This window comes from Adiantum capillus-veneris, chromosome 17, assembly GCF_014529385.1.
Source record: "Adiantum capillus-veneris isolate H3 chromosome 17, ASM1452938v2, whole genome shotgun sequence".
NCBI lineage: Eukaryota > Viridiplantae > Streptophyta > Polypodiopsida > Polypodiales > Pteridaceae > Adiantum > Adiantum capillus-veneris.
Genome location: NC_140947.1, coordinates 31877580 through 31897409, shown reverse-complemented (window position 1 = coordinate 31897409; position 19830 = coordinate 31877580). Strand labels below are relative to the sequence as shown.

The following is a 19830-nucleotide window of genomic DNA, read 5'->3' as shown; positions in this document are numbered from 1 at the left end:
TTTTCCCGAGGAGGTACAAAGCATCCAGCTAGGAGGCATAAGAGGGGTGGAGAGCATGTGCAAGGACATTACAAAGGATTTACCAGCTGATTGGCTCACCCCTCTAGAGACAACAGTTCCCAGATGGATGGGGGCCTTCACGCGACTCGAGGTCCTCATCGCAATTTGTGCTTCCCATGTTCTTTGAGATCCAGGGAGAGGGTCGCCTACAAAGACTCTCAGTAGAGGCTCCACAGGTTGCTGAGTGTTGTTTTCAGAGGATACGAGTAGTGGGCATCTGTGGGAGGACTTGTGTCATAGATCCTGGCCCAACAAATCTTGAGACAGAGGCCACTGGTGGCTTTGGGCTTGGGAGAGTTGCCCTCTCGCACGAGTGCAGTGGGACCTTGGAGAGTGGTTTCGGAGAGACCCCTTCTTTTAAGCCAATCACCTTGGAATCCCCTTCTTTCAGTATACTGTTCGAATGGGGCGCCACATACTGGCAGCATGGAGAGAGGCTCGTCCTATTGCAACACTTCATTGGCAGGAGGAGGGCCTCACAGTTGAGTTCATGTTAGGTTTTTGGGAGCGGTTGTGGGACTCCCGATAGCCGAGGCAAGTCACTTTGTTCTAGTGGCTAGTTGCACACAGAGCTACAGCAGTGGGAAACTGGCTAGTACATACTGGCTTTTCGGCAGCCTGTGCAGCTTGTGACCATCCTTTGGAGAGTCAGTGCCACTGGCTGTGGGACTGCCCCATGGCACAACACGTTTGGCTTTCAGTTCTTCGACTGATGCCAGCTCTTTCCACAACGCGTTAGTACACTTGGGGTGGTGCAGCCTGGTCCACGCTCACGGGCCCTACGCTTCATTTTGAGCTAGCCTCCTCCAACAGGATGATAGTGATTCAGGGGGGCGACCTACCCTTCAGCCTGCCACAGAGCTTACCCCCGAGGAGTGGTGTAGTGAGAGAGAGGTGTATTGGGAGCTTGTTTGTGGCTTGACACTCTGGTTCATTTGGTGGGCCCGTTGCTTCCGCATCTTCGAGGCTCGCCTTGTCCCACTGGCGGAGATTGTTCGTGAATTTTGGTTGGAGCTTATTCATACTCTCAGGGTTCAGTTCAAGAGACTTCAGGGCAGCTCTATCCATGTCCTCGTGGTGTCAAACTTGGTCAGGTCCTGGCGAATGAGTCTATTAATCTCCACTCATGTAAGAGACAACGATGGTGCATCAAGGGAATACTGGAAGGGAGGCAAGCTATCCATGTTGAAGCCATGTATTTGGAACCATGATGACATCTAGGCATACCAGCATGATGTGTTCCCCCTGTAAAGCTAACTTTCTGGAGGAGCTTTGTTGAGGGCTCGTGGAAATGAACCTGCGAACACATCTTCTCCAATTCTCCCAAGGCCGCATTCGCTTTGCCCAGTCTAGTCTCTATTGCTCTTTTCAAAGAAAACCTTGGCCCAATGAAGACTACCCCAAGATAAGTGTATGCATCTGTGGATTCCACAGTCTCCTGACCATAAGTGAATGTAGGTGCTGATGTCCCAATCCACAATGGTGTGGTGTCAAACACCATAACCTTGGTTTTACCAAGGTTAATAGACAATCCACTATCCTCTGCAAAGCTATGTAATGCATCCAAATGTCGCTGCATACCCTCTGGTGAGTCAGAGATCAACACAATATTATCGGCACAACAATGGAATCCATGTCCGTGCCAGTTGGGAACCTCTGTCTCCGTCTCTATCAATGTAATCAGAAACCTCCTCTATATACATACCAAATAGAGTAGGAGACAATGGACAACCTTGTTTTGCTTCAATAGTGGAGTGAACTAAATGAGATATCCCCTCTAGAGTGCTTACATGCCCCACCACCGATCTGTATAGAGCCATAATCCGCCTAATCAACTCATTGGGCACTCCCATCTTGTTATATTAATGTATTTTGAAGGCCATATTGACTTATGAGACCATAGAGTACATCATGGTGAATGTGATACAAGGTCTGGATAAAAAGAAAGAAAGAAACTAACAAATAGAAACACTACTAGAGCTGTAAAAGGTGGGTATCAAGAGCCTTAGAGGTACATACACAAAAATGAGAGAGAGATGTATTAATGTCATGTAGAGGCTAAAGTCGATCTTTAGGAAAAATTGAATACATTAGCTCTTGTACATTGCACGTTACATGTCCCGCATAACAAGAAAAACTGGCTATACATATAGGGGTATAGTGATCACTTTTCTGACAATGGATTCCTCTCCTTTGCAGATTACCAATTTTCCATTTTTCCTTGCTTTTCTTAACTATAGATAATTCCGTTGCCCTATTTCTGAGTTGAAATGGACTAGGCTCATCTGCTATCGGCACCAACATCTCCTCGAAAGGCTTCATATATAGCATGAATTTTATCTTTTCTCTCATATGAAAGTATCTGAGCTTTTTTTGCTTGCCTTTAACCTCATTGATCACTGAATCCCGTAAACACACAAAATCAATGACCTTGGTCAATTGTTCTTTGAGTATAATCTGGGTCTATAAAATAGCTGCAGGCTTGAATCTAGGCAATCCACCCTTTCTTTCTCTTTAATAACCCCAAGATTGGTGTTTCTTTAGAGGATTATTATCCTCAACCAAATCTCCCTATAACATTCCTTTCATCACGAGTTGGCTTTATTTCTCGAAAGCTTAAAGAGGACTCTTTATTTGTAATGAAACGTTTCATTGTATTTTTGTAATGCATTGTTTTCTTTTAATAAAAGAAAAATCGTACGTTGGGCTCCAATGCAAGATAAAAAAATTTCGCTGAAGAAGAAAACATCTTTACAAAAGAGACATTCTATTTGAAAGCCATCTTGAGATAAAATGTGTTGTTGATTTCCTCTTGAAATTGCAGTATGATTGGCTTGTAGCTGACCCAAATAATGTCATAGTGGTACATTGTAAAGCAGGAAAGGTAAATCTCATTTTTGATTGTCATCGAGTTTGGTTTTTTGATTCCCTTGATATTATCATACATGCAAAAGCTTAAGAATATTGTGTGCCATTAATCATGGTTTGATCACTTGGCATGTTGGGATATTTTCTTGGAGCCACTATCCACTCTCAAATTGGCTAATCTTTGATTAGTGTATGTAGGTGTAGCAGGCTACAGTGTCACTTTCACAGGACACATAGTTAGTACAATTGGTCTGGTCTAATTCACACTGGACTGACTCTCTGGGCTGGGCGGTGACACGTGGCAGGGATAGGACGGTGGTCTAGTGCACATCGTGGCTAGGTCACCACCCTCAGTTTGGAGAGAGATGTAGATGGCTGACATTTATGAGCCGTTGGTGGCTCTTTATGGTGGGACATATGAGTAGTAGCTGTTGGGTCATGTTTATCATCTTCTTCACGTTGTCGTCTAGAGTAGCCAGGCTAGTCACACAGCATGTCCGCACATCCCTGCACATCAGAGCCTCGACACCCCTATTGTACCTGTGAGTCGTGGGCTGGAGCTGAGTGTGCTACCACGCCAGAGTTTGTATCGGTTCTTTGAGATAGTCGAGTTCTATGTTCTATTCTGCTGTTGTGTCTCTGTGTGATCAGTTGTTATCTATGTTCCTCTGTTTTCAGTCTGTTTGAGTGAGATGTCACGCACATTGCACTGAGGAGCACCCACTGTAGAGAGCACGACACACTATCCACGCTATAGGTGCTCTCATTTTTGGCGATCACGGTGGGACCTCAACTGAAGTCTCACTCTCTGTTGAGGTGCAAATCGAGGAGCTAGCTAGGTTTTACCTAGCTTTGCCTTGCCCGTGCAGCCTGCTGGTTGGTCCTGGACAGCTTACTCTAGCTGACCCAGCTCTCGTCTTGGTCCACTCTCGCCCTGGTCCAACTAGCTTTCGTCCTGGTCTAGTCCCTCCTCGTCCCTGGTCTAGTCCTTCCTCTCGTCCTGGTCCACTCTCGCCCTGGTCCAACTAGCTCTCGTCCTGGTCTAGTCCCTCCTCGTCTCTGGTCTAGTCCTTCCTCGTCCCTGGTCCAACGAGGTGGTCAAGTCACTCACCTTGGTCTAGTGGCGATTGGACCAATTTTCAGCAAGTTACAACAAGTACAAGGTCTTCGTGCCCAAGGCTTGTGTGGCTTTTGGTTACTGCATGATACATACAAGGCAGTCAAAAGAGCGACAAAGCCCACTACTCAGTCCTTTGAAGTAATACCACAGGAAATGTCAACCCTTCTTGCCAAGTAGAAATATACCAGCTCCAGTACCCCTACCTTCCCCTACAGCTACCTCCATTCCCTCAACAAGTTCTACACCTCTCCAGTCACCCAAATCAATAAACTTCTTATCGCTTGTGTTACAGCAAGCTGCAGTGCAACAAGCTCTTGCACAAATAGCCACGGAGGAGCTCACAAGCGTTCTAGCTAAGGTGAATATTAAGTTTCCGACTTTCAAGGGTCTCTCCTCAGAGGATGCTGACGACCATGCCCGGAGGTTTGTTTCTTTCTGCAGAGATCGTGGCCTCAACCGAGAAGATGCCTACTTAGTACTCTTTCCATCTACCTTGGATGGTTTAGCAGACAAGTGGTACAGTCAGTTTGCAAAGAACCACTTTGCGACTTGGACCACTTTACGATAGCAGTTCTGTTCAGCATTCAGGCCAGGCGACTACCAGGAAAAGGTTTTGGACGAGTTGGCCAACATGGTGCTCCAGCCAGAGGAGACTTTTGCAGAACTCGTGACTAAAATCCTCAGCAACCAGGGGAATTTATGGTTAATAAGTGGGCGGAGAAGGCTCTTCCCAAAACTTCCCAGCAAAAACTCCGAGAGAGTCTCCGACCTGACGCAACTCTGGAGGAGTTTTTCGCTGCTCCTACTAGGATAGAGGGAGCTAGGAAGGTGTTCACCAACTCCCCTCAGGTAGAGACCACCTCAGTGTTTTCGGAAAGTCCTTCTGATCTGATAACTTCTTTACGCAGGGAACTGGAATCCCTAAAGTTACAGAGATCTCTTCAAGAGGAGAAATCAATCTCCCTCAGATAGGAGAAGCCCCCACATCACGACGCTTTGGATCAAATAAAGAGAGAGCTAGAAGAGCTTAGGTCTCAGTAGGAGACTAAGGCTATGGTATGGTGCACTGCTCATGCCGCTCTCCAGGACACCCTCCACAGGACTGTCCCCTTCGGGTTTACTGCCACTTCTGTGAAAAGTCTGGTCATGAGGACAAGGATTGCTACTACCTCAAGGGATTGCGACAAATACAGCAAAGTCTTGGTCATACTCTTCAACAAGGGGCAGCACCGGCATCCAATATGGTTTCTCCCTGTGGCCATCCACACCACATGCCACCTTTATTGGCAGCCCCTCCTATGCAAGGTATGCAGAGCACTTTTCCCTCTCAGAGCTTTTATCATACCCATGCTCCCTCATCACCTCAAAGCTTCTATGCTTCCACCTCGCCCTTCGACTCGCCCATTGAATCGGCCCATTTTGTGCTACAGATGCGGGGAATATGGGCATTACCAAAGCAAATGCCCCCTGCCAGAAGGGTCCCCTCCCTGCCGTCATTGCCCTGAAATGAAGGGTCACTACAGTAAGGATTTCCCTAAAGTTCGTGCATCCACGGCTTCGAACCCAAGTCAAAGCCAGAATGAGTTTATCTTTCCCAAGCTCAATTTGATAGCAGTTAGCACCGTTTCTTAGCCGCCCCCTGCAACCCACGTGGTTACCCCTCGAAATAAGCTGCAGTTGGTAGAGGAGCCATCAGGTGTCCTCACTCGGGCCCAGAGAGCTGCCCTCGGTCTTAGTATTCCAACACGTTCAACTCCCGCACACATTCTCCGAACAGTGGATACCCTGCCTTCAACTGCTGACAAGCCATCACCCAGTGGCAAGCAAGAATCCAAATCTTTGCTCTCCGATCTTGATGAAGCTTTCTTGGAAGCAGTTTCCGATCTATAGAAGATGAAGGTACCAGAGAAACAACAGGTAGAAAAAGAGAAGCTTACAGCAGAGACAATCTTGAAGAACACCTTCCAACAAGTGTCCCTCTATGACATGCTGCGACTAGATGCAAGTTTTCGAAGTGACACCCTTTCTGTTATTCAGTCACTTTACCCTGGAGCAGGGCCTAGTAGTGGGCACCTATCAGTGCGACCATCAGAGTCCTATATGATATCCAATCCCGCTGCTCCACTCACTAATTATAGAAGCCCTCGCCTGACAGTGTCCGTTTTGGGTCGGAAATTCTCAGGAGTGATAGTGGATGGTGGATCTGGCATCAACCTGATGCCCGAGTTCACTATGTTAGCTCTAGGTCTACAGCCTACTTCCCCTGCTCCCTTCATAGTTACATTGGCCGACCAGCGTACAGTCTACCCAGTGGGCATAGTAGACAATGTGCCTCTGCAGGTACAAGACTTTATTTTTAACTTGGATTTTGTTGTGGTTCATCTTCTCGAGGTTGACGGCGGATTTCCCTTGCTCATTGGAAGACCATGGCTGCGACACACTAAAGCACTTCATGACTGGGGAAACGATGCCATGTGGATACATACTTTTGGCTCCCCGATGCAGCCCATTCTCTTAGAAGGAGGTATGGATCCCGTGGTGCAGCAAGTTTCTTTGTCAATGGAAACCAACCCTGAACAAGAACAACCTACTACACCTGAAGGGTCAGACGAAGATCTGCTAGAGTGGTTGGAAGCTACCAAGTCTATGCCTTGTTATGGAGTCTCTATTCAACCTTTGCCTTTGCCCGAGGATACAAACTCCTCCACATTTTCAGACGAAGATGAGCCCAACGAGCCGCCGAAGCCAGCAGCCAATGTAGAAAGATCTACAGGAGTTCCGACACGCCTCAAACTCAACCCCATCTATGTCTATGTCTGACTCTCCGACCAAACTACCCCCCACCAAGCTTCTTCAAGGCGAGTTACAACACGAAGATGTCGCTTTCAAAGTGGATGCCACTCCATCTAATGGCGTCTCTTTTCTACGACAAGACGTTGCAAATTCTTCACCTACAATGCAATCTTCAGCAGAGCCCACTCAAGACCCCATAAAGGGACCAAACTTTGTAGTTTTTGAAGCCCTCAGGCACTGCTAGATTATATGCAGAGTGATCAATCAAATTTGCTACAGTCTGTGTCACAGAGGGTAAGATTAGACTCATCAGCAGAAGGTTTTGAAAGCGCGGGGTGTCAAACTTCGGGGAAGATCAATGCGTGTACGACTATCTTTTACTCGGTATTTCTTCTTCTCAGTCTAGCTTTCGCTTCTCGACACTGCTCTATGCTCTATGTACAACCTTTACAGTACCTATATCCACCCCATCACATTCACTCGCCCCTACCCATCCCCTTCTACCCCTCGCCCCTACCCACCCCCTCCCTCGCCCTCACCTTCCCCTACCAAGGCCTCGCCCCCTACCTACCCCTCGCCCTCCCCCTACCTAGACCTCGCCCTCACCCTACCTAGGCCTCGTCCCCTACCTACCCCTACCTACACCTCGCCCTCACCCTACCTCGCCCTCGCCCTCACCCTCCCCTACGTAGACCTCGCTCCCTACCTTGCCCTCGCCCTCACCCTACCTAGGCCTCGCCCTCCCTACCTAGACCTCACCCCCTACCTACCCCTCGCCCTCACCCTACCTAGGCCTTGCCCTCGCCCTCCCCCTACCTAGACCTCGCCCCCTACCTACCCCTCGCCCTCCCCCTACCTAGGCCTCGCCCCCTACCTACTACCTACCCACCCCTCGGCTTTCAAGCATTCACCTGGTTTCCTTGTGGCTTTCAAGCATTCACCTGGTTGCCATCTCGTTGCTGTTAATGCTTTTCGTTCTGCCATCGCGATGGAGCTTAACCTTATTTGCGGTGTTACTCCACCTTATGGTCATCCCTCTTTTCGAGAAGAGTGTTGTGCAGAAAGTGTTGCAAGGTTCATTTGCAAGCATGGACTAGGTCATTTTCCTCTCACTATGGTTATGGAAGATAAAGATGTGCTGGATCCAAACCGAGCATATTTCTTTGCTGTGGAGCCTCATTCTGTTTAGCCAATTGGGATTCTTGGACTATGCAATCATACTAGGTTCCTACCTATTCAAAGGCTTAAGGCGTTTGCAAGCAGTCAATGTTTTTTACTCCACTTTTTGAGGCATGTAAGGTCATGGTTGAGCCTAGCACCTGCTTCACGAAAGATGTACGGATGCAATACCTAGTGGTTTTCTTTCACAATTTTTTCAGTATTCCTCTCACCGAGACGGTGAGCGGTCTTGTGACGGGCAACCTGTAGCAGGCTACAGTGTCATTTTCACAGAACACACAGTTAGTACAGTTGGTCTGGTCTGGTTCACACTGGACGGACTCTCTAGGCTGGGCAGTGACACGTGGCAGGGATACGGACGGTGGTCTAGTGGACATTGTGGCCAGGTCACCACCCTCAGTTTGGAGAGGGGGCTGACATTTTTGAGCCGTTGGTGGCTATTTATGGTGGGACATATGAGTAGTAGCTGTTGGGTCATGTTTATCATCTTCTTCACATCGTCGTCTAGAGTAGCTAGGCTAGTCACACAGCATGTCTGCACATCCGTGCACATCAGAGCCTCGACACCCCCATTGTACCTGTGAGTCCTTGGCTGGAGCTGAGTGTGTTGCCACACCAGAGTTTGTATCGGTTCTTTGAGATAGTCGAGTCCTATGTTCTATTCTGCTGTTGTGTCTCTATGTGATCAGTTGTTATCTATTGTTCCTCTGTTTTCAGTCTGTTTGAGTAAGATGTCACGCACATTGCACTGAGGAGCACCCACTATAGAGAGCACGACACACTATCCACGCTATAGTAGGGATTGTATAGCTAGCATTGATGTCTTCGGTAGCTCTTCATGAAGCATTTTGAATATTTTCTCAAACTAATATCTTTTATTTTGGCTTTAATTACTCTGATTTGACTTATTCATCAATGTGTTCTTGCTTCAATAATTATCACCTTGCTCATACTTTTAAGTAAGTGCAACTTGTGTGTTGAGCAAGGCAGACATTCACCACCCCCAAGGTTCCACTGGTACTTTCTGCCGCTCAATTGCTCCATTCCCCTTTCCTAGTCAGACACCGCCTATGGGGCTTTGATGGCTGCACTAGGAGGTGCCCACCACTAGGACCTACTATGGGGAAAGTGATTGAATAATGGCGAGGGTGTTGCTTCGAAAAGCCTCATCTAGCCGAAGCATGTCCTAGAGAGACACTTGTTGAAAGATATTCTTTAGGATATCCTTTGCAGTAGGTTTTTCTCCTTGGATCAGTGCCTTCTCTGGTACCTTGAGCTTCTGTAGGTCGGCTACTACTGCTTCCAAGAACTCCCCATTGATATTAGAGAGTAGGGAGGTAGTTCCGCGCTTGGCACTAGTGGATGGCTTGTCAGCTATTGGAGGAGTACTTATTAGTGAGACTGAACATGGAAGAATTGGAACTGCTGGAAGACTGAGGCCGAGGGCTGCCCTCTGTGCCTAAGTGAGGCAATGGGCTCCTCTACCTACTGCAACTTGTCTTCAGGGGAAACCAAAATGTGCCGAAGGTGGCGGATGGTGCTAACTATGATCAGTTTGATCTTGGGAAATGTGAATTCAAGTTGGCTTTGACTTGGTCTCGAAGATGTGGATGCACTTTGTTTTGCACAGTCCTTATTGTAGTGATGCTTGGCCTCAAGGAAATATTGGCAAAGAGACCCTTCTGCAGAGGACGTTTGCTTTGGTAGTGCCCATATTCCCCACATCTGAAGCACAAAATGGGCCAATTGGATGGGCGACTCTGGGGGCGAGGTGGTCTTTGGTCCTGCTGCATGGAGGTGGATGCTGACATGTAGAAGCTCTGAAGGGTTGACAAAGTGTTAGCATGATAAAAGCTGTGAGATGGAAAAGTACTTTGCATACCTTGCATAGGAAGGATAGTAAGCAAAGGGGGAATGTGATTTGGATGGCCATAGGGGAAGCATGTTGAAAGTAGGTGCCAACCCTTGTTGAAGCGGTGCCAATCCTTATCGAAGAGTAGGGTCGAGGCTTTGTTGTAGTTGCCGCAATCCGTTCAGGTAGTAGTAGCAATCTTTGTCTTCATGTCTGGATTGCACACAAAAGTTGCAATAAGCACGAAGCAGGCCCTAGAGAGCGACATTTTCCAGCTCTCTCTTGATCTAGTCTAAAGCTTCCTGATGTGGGGACTTTTCTTGTCGAAGATAAAAGGACCTCTCCTATTGAATAGTGGTTGTAATTTGAGTGCTTCCCTTAGTAAAAGCAACGATAAAAATTTCCAGAGTTGCTTCAGGTCAGAGAGTCTGCGGTTTTGTTGAGAAGTCTTGGGAGAGCCTTCTATACCTATTTCTTGACCATGCAGTTGTTGGGGAAGCTTGGCAACAAGAGACTTCGTCCTTGTCATGAGTTCCGTAAAATTCTCATCACTTTGAAGCACTAAGCTTGCCAACTCCTCTAAAACCTTCTCTTGAAATTGACTTGGTGTGAAAGCTTCATAGATTGTTGCCTTGGTGTTGCCCAATTTGTAAAATGGTTCTTTGCAAATTGACTGTATCATTTGTCTGCTTGGATGCCATCCAAGGTTGACGAAAAGAGCACTAGTTTGGCATCTTCTTTGTTTAGGCCCCGATCTTTGTACAGGAATACAAACCTCCTAGCGGTGTTCATTTGCATCCTCTGTGGAGAGTCCTTTGAAAGTCGGGAACTTTATATATTCACCTTGGCTAGTATGCTTGTCATCTCCTCCATTGCTGCCTGCTCAAGAGTCTATTGTAACACAGTTGGTGGAAAGTGTACTAGAGAGGTGGCAGGGGTGGTGAGGAGTCGGTTGAGGGGGATGCAAGAGAGGTAGATGAAGCGACGGTGATGGACTTCTACTCGTCAAGAAAGGCTTACGATTTTATGGTAGTACTATAGAGGACTCCGTAGCGGGCTTGATCGATACTAGACCAAGCTAGACCAAGGTGAGAGATTAGACCAATTTGACCAAGCTAGACGAGAAAAGGTGGACTAGACCAAGCTAGACCAGACAAGTTTAGACCAGGGCGAGAGATTAGACTAGCTTGGCCAAGCTAGATGAGGGAGAAGGTGGACTAGATTAGGCTAGATGAGACCAGTCTAGACGCAGACTAGGACAAGCAAGAGACTAAACCAGCTAGCTCCTCGACCATGTCGCTCAGCGGAGTGAGACTCAGTTGGGTCCCACTAGGCGTGCAAAACATGAGAACACCTCTCTACGGGGGGGGTGGGTTCCTCAATGCAATTGGCAAGAAACCTCGCTCCAACAGAATGAAAACACTCTAGAGAGAAAGAACAAAGCAAGTTCAAAAGACACAACAGTAGATTCCAAACTCAATGGAACTGACTAACTCATGGAACCACTACCGACTCCGGTTGGCAGCACACTAAGCTGCAAGTCCAGGACTCACAGGTACAATGGGGGTGTAAGGGCTCCAACTATGCAGGGAGAGTGCAGATGTGCAGTGTTTTTCCTTCCCGTGAGAAATTTGAGAGACGAGCTCTCAATCCTTCTTCCGTCTGTACTCGAAGTCGAAGCCCTGCAGACAATTTCCGAATTCTGTTCTCGGAATTCCAAAGCATAGGCCAACTAATACAAAAGGTATAGAAGGTGTAGTACAATGGAAGAAGGGGAAATGGCAAGGACCCAACCCCAGAGAGTGAGGCTGGCGGCCAGCATTTAGAGAGAGGAGAGAGAGTGGGGGCTTGCATTGGCAACTAGAAGGGGGAGAGAGAGAGTTTGCACTGCTTTTTTTTTCTGCAAGGCAGCCCACGCTGGTTTTTTTTAATTAAGCCTTGCTTTTTATTTTAAGTGGGCTGCCTACTTGATAAGTGGGCAACCACTCACTTGTTTTAAAATGTGTGAACCTGGTCAAAACTTAAAAACACTTAGTGAGCTGAAAATTGGTGCTATACGAACACATTGCAGGCATCCTCGGATGCAGTACACACACATAGATGCTATGTAGACACATATTCCTCGTGAAAGCATCTGCCTTCCCCGCGAATGTTCCGCTTTTCGTAAAAAGCTTCCAAGAACCCATGTTTATTCTTGTGCTTGCGTCCTTACACGTATTCCTTTTTCCAATTCGGGTTTCCTGCCATACCAATGGAATATTCCCTTTATGATGCTCCCGTCACCCATCAGGTGACACATCAAGAATATCTGTTTCCTGGTCTCCCTTACCAAACAAACGGTATAACCCCTTCCCGACGCTTAACGTCACCCATCATATGACACATCAGAGTTGTCCGTTCTTGATGGCTTTTAATAATTGCCGTAGATCTACAGCTCCTAACCTTACGGTTCAACTGCACACATTTAAATATTCTAATTTCAATGAAAAGAAATTACTCAAACAAATAAGAAAATAGTCCATTTAGCAACATCCCTTGTATCCAAATGGTGCCATGTCATCAGCTCATCGCATACCCCTCCCTCAAAGAAGAGTAACCATTCATGATTACAGCTGCATACACAAAAACTTTAACAACATTGTTAACGGTTATTGCCCCATGCAATCATGCAAACATGAAACACATTACGAGACTTGGAAAAAAATGTTGTGGTCATCCATCTCTAACATAGGTACACACGTCACCACTTAAACCATGAAACATAGAAGAGGGATCCGGAACATCAATCTAGTGATGGTTTGTATCTAGTGATTTGGTACTTAGTGTGACAAATGCTCAAGTGTTTCTCGTTGACAGATCAATCCAATGCTGGTCTCTAACAATGCCATAGATGACTCCATAGCATGCCCGGGGAAGCATACCCTACAAAACCTTGTTTGACTCATGCGGTTGAATCCAATACAACAATTTAGTGATGATATGTACGTTCTCAACATATCTAGCACATATATCGTGCTAGCCTATGTGTTTACGTTGTTCACCACCGATACATCAATTTAATAGTGGTCTATATCACCCCTAACTTTTACCGCTTTCCCTTTATGAGTCGCTTGTTTCTTTAGTCTTTCCTTCTCAAACTCGAGTATGACTAATTCACCGATTGTTAAGTCCAAATTCCTTCTGTGCTTGTCCACAGCTTTCTTATGTTTTTCCTGAGAGCGCAAAATTTCTCTCTTAACTTGCCCATAGGCCGTGTCCAAATCTCGGACAAACTTATCCGTTGCAAAAATCTTATCCTCAATGACAAGGATTGGTGGAAGCAAAGACTTACCATAGAGAATCTTGAAAGGTGCTTTCCTCGTAGACGAATGTTTGGTATTTTTCTACGCATACTTGACAAGGGGCAAATACTTCTCCTAGTCAGACTATCTTTCTGACACATAAGATTTCAGTATATCCAATACTATGGAATTAGCGATCTCACTCTGCCTATCCGTGTGAGGATGATATGCAGAAGAAAAATTCAAGTTCGTGCCAAGGTTATCAAACAAGGCACGCCAAAAATTTCTTGTCATGCGAGGATCTCGATCACTCACAATAGACTTGGGCATTTAATGCTTAAAGATCTGTGCTAGGAAAATCCTAGCCATATGATCTACTTTGATCGTTTTCTTGACTGGAAAATATTGAGCTTGCTTGCTAAATGTGTCCACAATGGTCCATATCGCATCATTTCCAGTTTGAGTCTTTGGGAGACCCATAATAAAATCCATGGAAATACTCTCCTAGGGCTGATCAGGCACATGTAGAGATTATAGTAACCTAGGCATCTTATGACGATCGTACTTTACCTTTTGGCAAACCAAGCATTCCTTGACATATCGATCAATATCGACTCTAAGGCTTGACCAAAAGAAATACCTTTCCAATGCTAAAGTCGTAGGGAGAATTCTCCGATGACCCGCATAAGGTAATGCATGTGCTTCTTCCATGATTTTCTTTTTCAATGGTTCCGCCACGCAAATTGCTTGGTGGTGATAGAGGTAACCATCCGAATAGAATAGGGATATTCATTTTCTCCGTTCTGTAACTTACTCCAAATGGAGGATAAGTCTAGGTCGTTTGCATACAACTCTGGAAGTGATTGCATACAACTCTGGAAGTGATTCCAATTCTTGATGATACACATAAGTAAATGCATTCACCCTAGGCCGTCTAGACAATGCGTCTACAACCACATTCTTACTTCTAGCCGTATGAAGGATCTGGAAGTGAAACATGGACAAAAAGTTGGCCCATCTCATCTGCTTCTTAGATAATTCCCGTTGTGTAAGAAAATACCGCAAACTTTGGTGATCAGTTTTGATCGCAAAATCCGCTCCTAGAAGATAATGCTTCTAGGTAGACAAGGCGTGAATCACAGCCATAAGTTCATTCTTGCAGATCGAGGCATGCAATTCTGCATCCTTAAGCCGTCTACTTTCATAAGCCACTTCATGGACTTCTTGGTTAAGCACTACACCGATGCAATCACTTGAAGCATCACAATGAATCTCGAATGGTTTCCTTAAGTCTGGCACTATCAAAATCGGTCCATGGCTTAATAGATACTTCAGCCTATCAAAGGCGCCTTGTTGTCTCGATCCCCATTTGAAAGGGGTCTTCTTCCTTGTTAGGTCATGGAGTGATCCTACTACTTGAGCAAACCTCGGATAAACCTCCGATAATAGGAACACAATCCCAAAAAGCTACGTACGTCATGTACCGTTGTGGGAGCTCGCCAATCTTGTACAATCTGGATCTCTACGAGATCCATACTCACTTGGTTGTTTATCAGACTATATGGCCGAGATAGTGTAGTGAGAATGAACTCACTCTTCTTTACAGTCACATGCAACTCATGCTTTCGCAATTCTTGAAACACCATGTCCAAGTGCTACCGATGTTCCTCCTCAGTCTTTGAAAAGACGAGTATGTCATCAAAGAACACTCCTGTGAAAGCTCGGTGTGGGCTGAAAATTCGATCCATCATTCGATTGAATGTGGCAGGAGCATTGGTCAAGCCGGAAGGCATTACCAATTCATAGAGTCCAAAGGTTGTGCGATAGGTAGTCTTATGCACATCCTCTGTCACAAAGTGATGACGTGGCGGATAGCAGAAACCCTAATTTCTGCCAGAAACCCTAATTTCCGGAAATCGTGGAGGCGGATTTTTTTTTTTATTATTATTATTTTTTTTTTGGGAAATTTTGAGCGACGCAAATCTCAACTTTTCGCTTTGATTTGGGAGAAAGAAAGAGAAAAAGAGAACTTGCTTTTTACTGACTCTCATTGAGAGAGAGAGAGAATCTGCTTTTGCTTTCAAGCTTTTGGGGCTCTGCTTTTGGGCATCCCTTCTAACCTTTAAATAAGTGGTGAGGGCTTCACTTCTCAGAGCATCTGGACGCAGAGTCAAAGAGTGAAACCCTAACCGCTCTCTTGTACTTTGATGATTGATTAATACAAAAAGAAATACCGAAAGGGGCGCCAGTCTTTGGGGCCAATATCTCTAGGCACGGAACTCCGCCGGGCCAGTGCAAATCTATTGTGATCTGTGAATTGTTTTGAAGTGGTTATTTGGTGCTGTCACGGTTGATTCTTGACTTGGAGTGTCCAAGTCTGTTACAGTGGTATCAAAGCACGGCCGATTTCTCTTCTACGGGAAATCTGATCCCCGAATTTTTTTTTCTGCGGCACCTATGGCTTCAGGCAATGATCAGTCGATTCCCTCTGCATCTGGAGATGTGGGCGGGGATCACAACAAAGATTCAGGCAGAGAGTATGGCCCGCCTTGGCCTACTCAGGCGGAGCGGCGAGAGATGGAGCGTCGCCAGTTGATCGGCGATGCAACAAAGATGATGCTCAATTTTGCCAAGGATCTAAAGATGGCAAAATATATGAACCAGACCTCTTTGGAAGAGGTATAGACAGAGTGGCAGAGAACCACAACACCACTCCCGAAACCCGCTCTCAAGAAACCTTCTGCCTTCAAGAAATATACGGAGAAGGAACTATAGAACATGGTTGATGCACGGATTGCTTAGCTTTTCGACGTGCAAAAGAAAGACAAAAAGCACGGCAAAAAGCAGATGAAAGGCATTGACTTCCCGGGATATTTGGGTCGTCGGTCGACATTTGAAAAGGCAAAGAAACAGAAGAAGCGTGTTCGATTTGAAGGAGTACCCAGTAGTTCTTCTTCTTCTTCTTCTTCTGACAGTTCTTCAAGCTCCTCGGATTCGAGCGAAGAAGACAGAAAAGGTAAAAAGCGAAGCAAGAAGCAACGCTTTGGAAAGGGCAAGAGAAAGGCAAAGAAGGCTAAATCTCGCCCAGAGATTGACAGTTCTATTGAGGACTCGTCTACAGACAGGTCAGATTCCGATGACAGAAAGTTTTATGCGAACAAGAAGAATTTTTACAAAGCCAACCAGTATGACTTTCTCGAAGATAAAAGCAAGAAAGTCCGAGAGTTTAAAGAAGGTGGCCACTCGATCAAGTTTGATACTTTTCAGGATACTCAGATGCTTCGAAGGCTTTGTCTTTTATACAGCAGTTTGACATCGCTTTCGTGGGAGGACGCTATTCAGAGCACTCCAAGATTCGGAGAGCTACCTCTTACCTTAAGGGGAATGCTCGTACTTGGTGGTCCACACTTCTTTTAAACAAGACTGCGCCAGTTACATGGCTGGAATTTAAGAGGCTTTTTATTTCTTCTTGGTTGATGCAAGAGTTTGAACGAGATATACGAGCTGCTTGGAACCATCTTCGGATGATCAAGAGCGATACAGTAAGTACTTACTGTGAAAGATTCTGGAGCTCTTTCTACCCGCCTCTTCATTCAAGAAGATCTTGTTCAGAGAACAGATTGAACGGTTTACCTTGGGTCTACCTACAGAGATCCGAGATCACTGCTTGGAATAGAAGTCAGCTTCTATTTAGGAGTTGATGAGTCATGCGAAGCGGGGCTTTGCCATTCACTCTGGCAGTCTGACCTACCCCACAGATGAGGCCATGACACAACGAGCCGAACAGACTTCTGGGAATGAAAGTAGAAATAAAAAAGAGCAACCCAGAGAAAAAGGATGCACGACCCCAGCTTACTCCTGAGGAGAGAGCTCGCTTCATGAGAGAGGGGAAGTGCTTTGGATGCGAGAAACATGGACATATCTCTGCGAAGTGTCCTAAAAAGGCACAGATGGAACAGAATGATAAAGACGACGACAGGCCTGAGAGTTCGAGAGCAGCTGAGGAATGTCGCAGAAAAGGCAGATAGAAAAGCAGAACTGGTGCCACATGGCGTGGGACCTAAACCGAATTAAATGAATGAAAGTACAAACTTTGCCGCTTTTGGGGCAAAGTAAAGGATCAGGAAGCTCTTTTGAAGGAGCCAAGGCCAACTTCTTTTCACTTGGAATTGGCGGCCGACAGACTGACGCCACAGGCGGAGGTAGTTCGACTGGCACCCGGATGGGTTGTTTCCATTACATCGAGCATTGGCAAACTTCGTTTGCAATGACAGGGGTGTTCAGGGCACGTGAGTGACGTTCTACTCGAGATCCCTTGGTACCACAAGAACTACGCCGTGGTTGACTATCGGGCCAAGAAAGCGACTTTGATAAATGAAGGGCTTAGAGATTGTACTTGATAAACTTCAGTTTTCTTACTCATTCTTTTGGGAGAACTGAACGATGGATAAAGGTTGAATATGTTTTGACCTAAAGAAAAGAACGCCAAGATTTTTCTCCACACTCATGCCGACTGCTTTTCAGAGGGCCTGAAGATCAAACCATTGATCTGATATCTGGAAGCACGCCACCGAATCGGCCACCTTACCGTGTGAGCCGAGTACAGAATGAAAAGATTATGAACCCAATGAAAGACCTCGTGGAAAAGGGTCTTGTCCAGCCTAGTACTTCACCGTATTGCTCTCCAGTGTTGTTGGTTTTGAAGAAAGATGGATCTTGGAGAATGTGCATCGATTATAGCACTCTCAACGAAATCACCATCAAGAACAGATTTCCGATTCCTAGGATCGATGATATACTCGACAGATTACAGGGATCCTCGTGCTTTAGCAGGATTGACTTGAAGAGTGGATATCATCAGATCAGGATAGCCCCAGGAGATGTCTACAAGACAGCTTTTCGAACGACTTTTGGGTTATTTGAGTTTCTGGTGATGCCTTTTGGCTTAACCAATGCTCCTGCGACATTTAACCGGATGATGGACAGGATTTTTTTTTTTTCGAGAGTACAGGCTATTTGTTGGCACTTTCTTTGACGACATCATTGTTTTCTCCAAGAATGAGGCAGAACACAGAGATCATCTGCTTCAAGTCTTTTAGGCATTACGAGATCACACATTAGTGATTAATGCAAAGAAAAGTGAATTTTTCCTACCAGAGATACACTTTTTGGGACACATTGTGTCAGCAGCAGGAGTGCAAATGGACCCGGCCAAGATAGAGACTATCCGTGATTGGCCCAATTTGAGGAATGTCCATGAAGTTAGAAGCTTCTTGGGATTGTGTTCGTACTACAGGCGGTTCATACGAAAGTTCGCAGAGGTTGCTTCCCCTTTGCATACCTTGACACAGAAAGGAGTACCTTTCTCACGGGGACCCACAGAGGTGACTGCCTTTCAGACACTGAAAGAGAAATTGACTACGGGACCTATTTTGACTTGCCGGACTTGCAGAAGTCATTTGAAGTATATTGTGATGCTTGTGGTTGTAGTCTGGGTGCGGTCTTGATGCAAGAAGGCCATGTCATAGCTTACGAGAGCCGTTTGTTCTCTAGGCCGGAGATGACATCACAGATTTATGAGAAAGAGCTTTTGGCGGTTATCCATGCTCTTACTCAGTGGTGGCATTACCTACTCGGAGCGGATTTCACTGTCTTTACAGACCATCAGAGTTTGCGCTACTTCTTGTCACAGAAGCAGCTTTCGGAAAAGCAGATGCGGTAGGCGAACATCTTGTCACAGTTCCACTTCCAAATTGTCCATGTGCAGGGACAACAGAATGTGGTGGCAGCTGCTTTGTCTCGGAAACCGTTGGTTCTGGTTGTTTCCGCGATACATTATAGGAGCTTCTAGGATATGGTCGATCGGTATGCCACAAATACAGATTTTGCAGATATTTTCACACGGATACGGGATGGGGAGACAGTAGCTGGATACTCCCTTCGGGAAGGCTACTTGATGAAAAAGACTATGTTGTGCGTTACACAGCCGTTGAGGGAAAAGGGTTATGACTGAATGCCACTGTCCACCTTTTACGGGTCACCGCGGCATTGCTACCACCATGAAAGGGGTAGAGAGATACTTCTTTTGGCCGTGACTCAAGAAGGATGTGGAAGAGTTTGTGCGCAGTTGCTTGGTATGCTAGAAGGTCAAGTTTGACAGGCATAAGGCACAGGGATTGTTACAGCCTTTACCCATACCCACCCACCCTTGGGAAAGTATTGCAATGGATTTGATTTTTGATCTCCCAAGAAAACAGAATGATCACGATGATTTTCTGATTACATGGCACGTCTGAGACGATTGTCTCCGACAGAGACCCCACATTTATGAGTTTGTTTTGGAAGGCAATTTGGGAGAACATTGGCACGCGGTTGCAGTTCTCGTCATCGTTCCACTTGCAGACTGACGGGCAATTTGAGATTGCCAATTCAGTGATTTTAGACTTATTGAAGTCTTGTATCTCAGATCAGAAGACTCAATGGGAAAAGAACTTACCTTTGGTGGAATTTGCCTACAATAACACGATACACTCTTCGACGGGGAAGACTCCATGTGAGATTGTTGAAAGTGCTGCGAAGGTTCCATCCTTCCTGAGCACGAAAGATTAGATATTGGAAGTGGATGAGTATTCGCGAGATTTGGATACGGCTTTTGCCAAGGTTCGCGAGACTTTGCA

At 46.0% G+C, this 19830-nt stretch overlaps 1 protein-coding gene across 10 annotated transcripts in view; it reads left to right on the top strand.

Moving 5' to 3' along the window:
• The window catches only part of PTEN1 (Calcium/lipid-binding (CaLB) phosphatase), a 281037-nt gene that overhangs the window by 146713 nt on the left and 114494 nt on the right, over positions 1-19830 (top strand). For 7 of the 10 annotated variants that reach the window (XR_015184796.1, XM_086486434.1, XM_086486433.1 and 4 more), the window contains one exon: positions 2885-2944. The exons of the other annotated variants lie outside the window; for them this stretch is intronic. Coding sequence is in view for 6 of the 7 variants with exons in the window: in XM_086486434.1 (XP_086342560.1) it covers positions 2885-2944 (60 nt within the window). In the remaining variant the exon portion in view is untranslated. The remainder of the gene's footprint in view (positions 1-2884; positions 2945-19830) is intronic. 10 annotated transcript variants of the gene reach the window in all.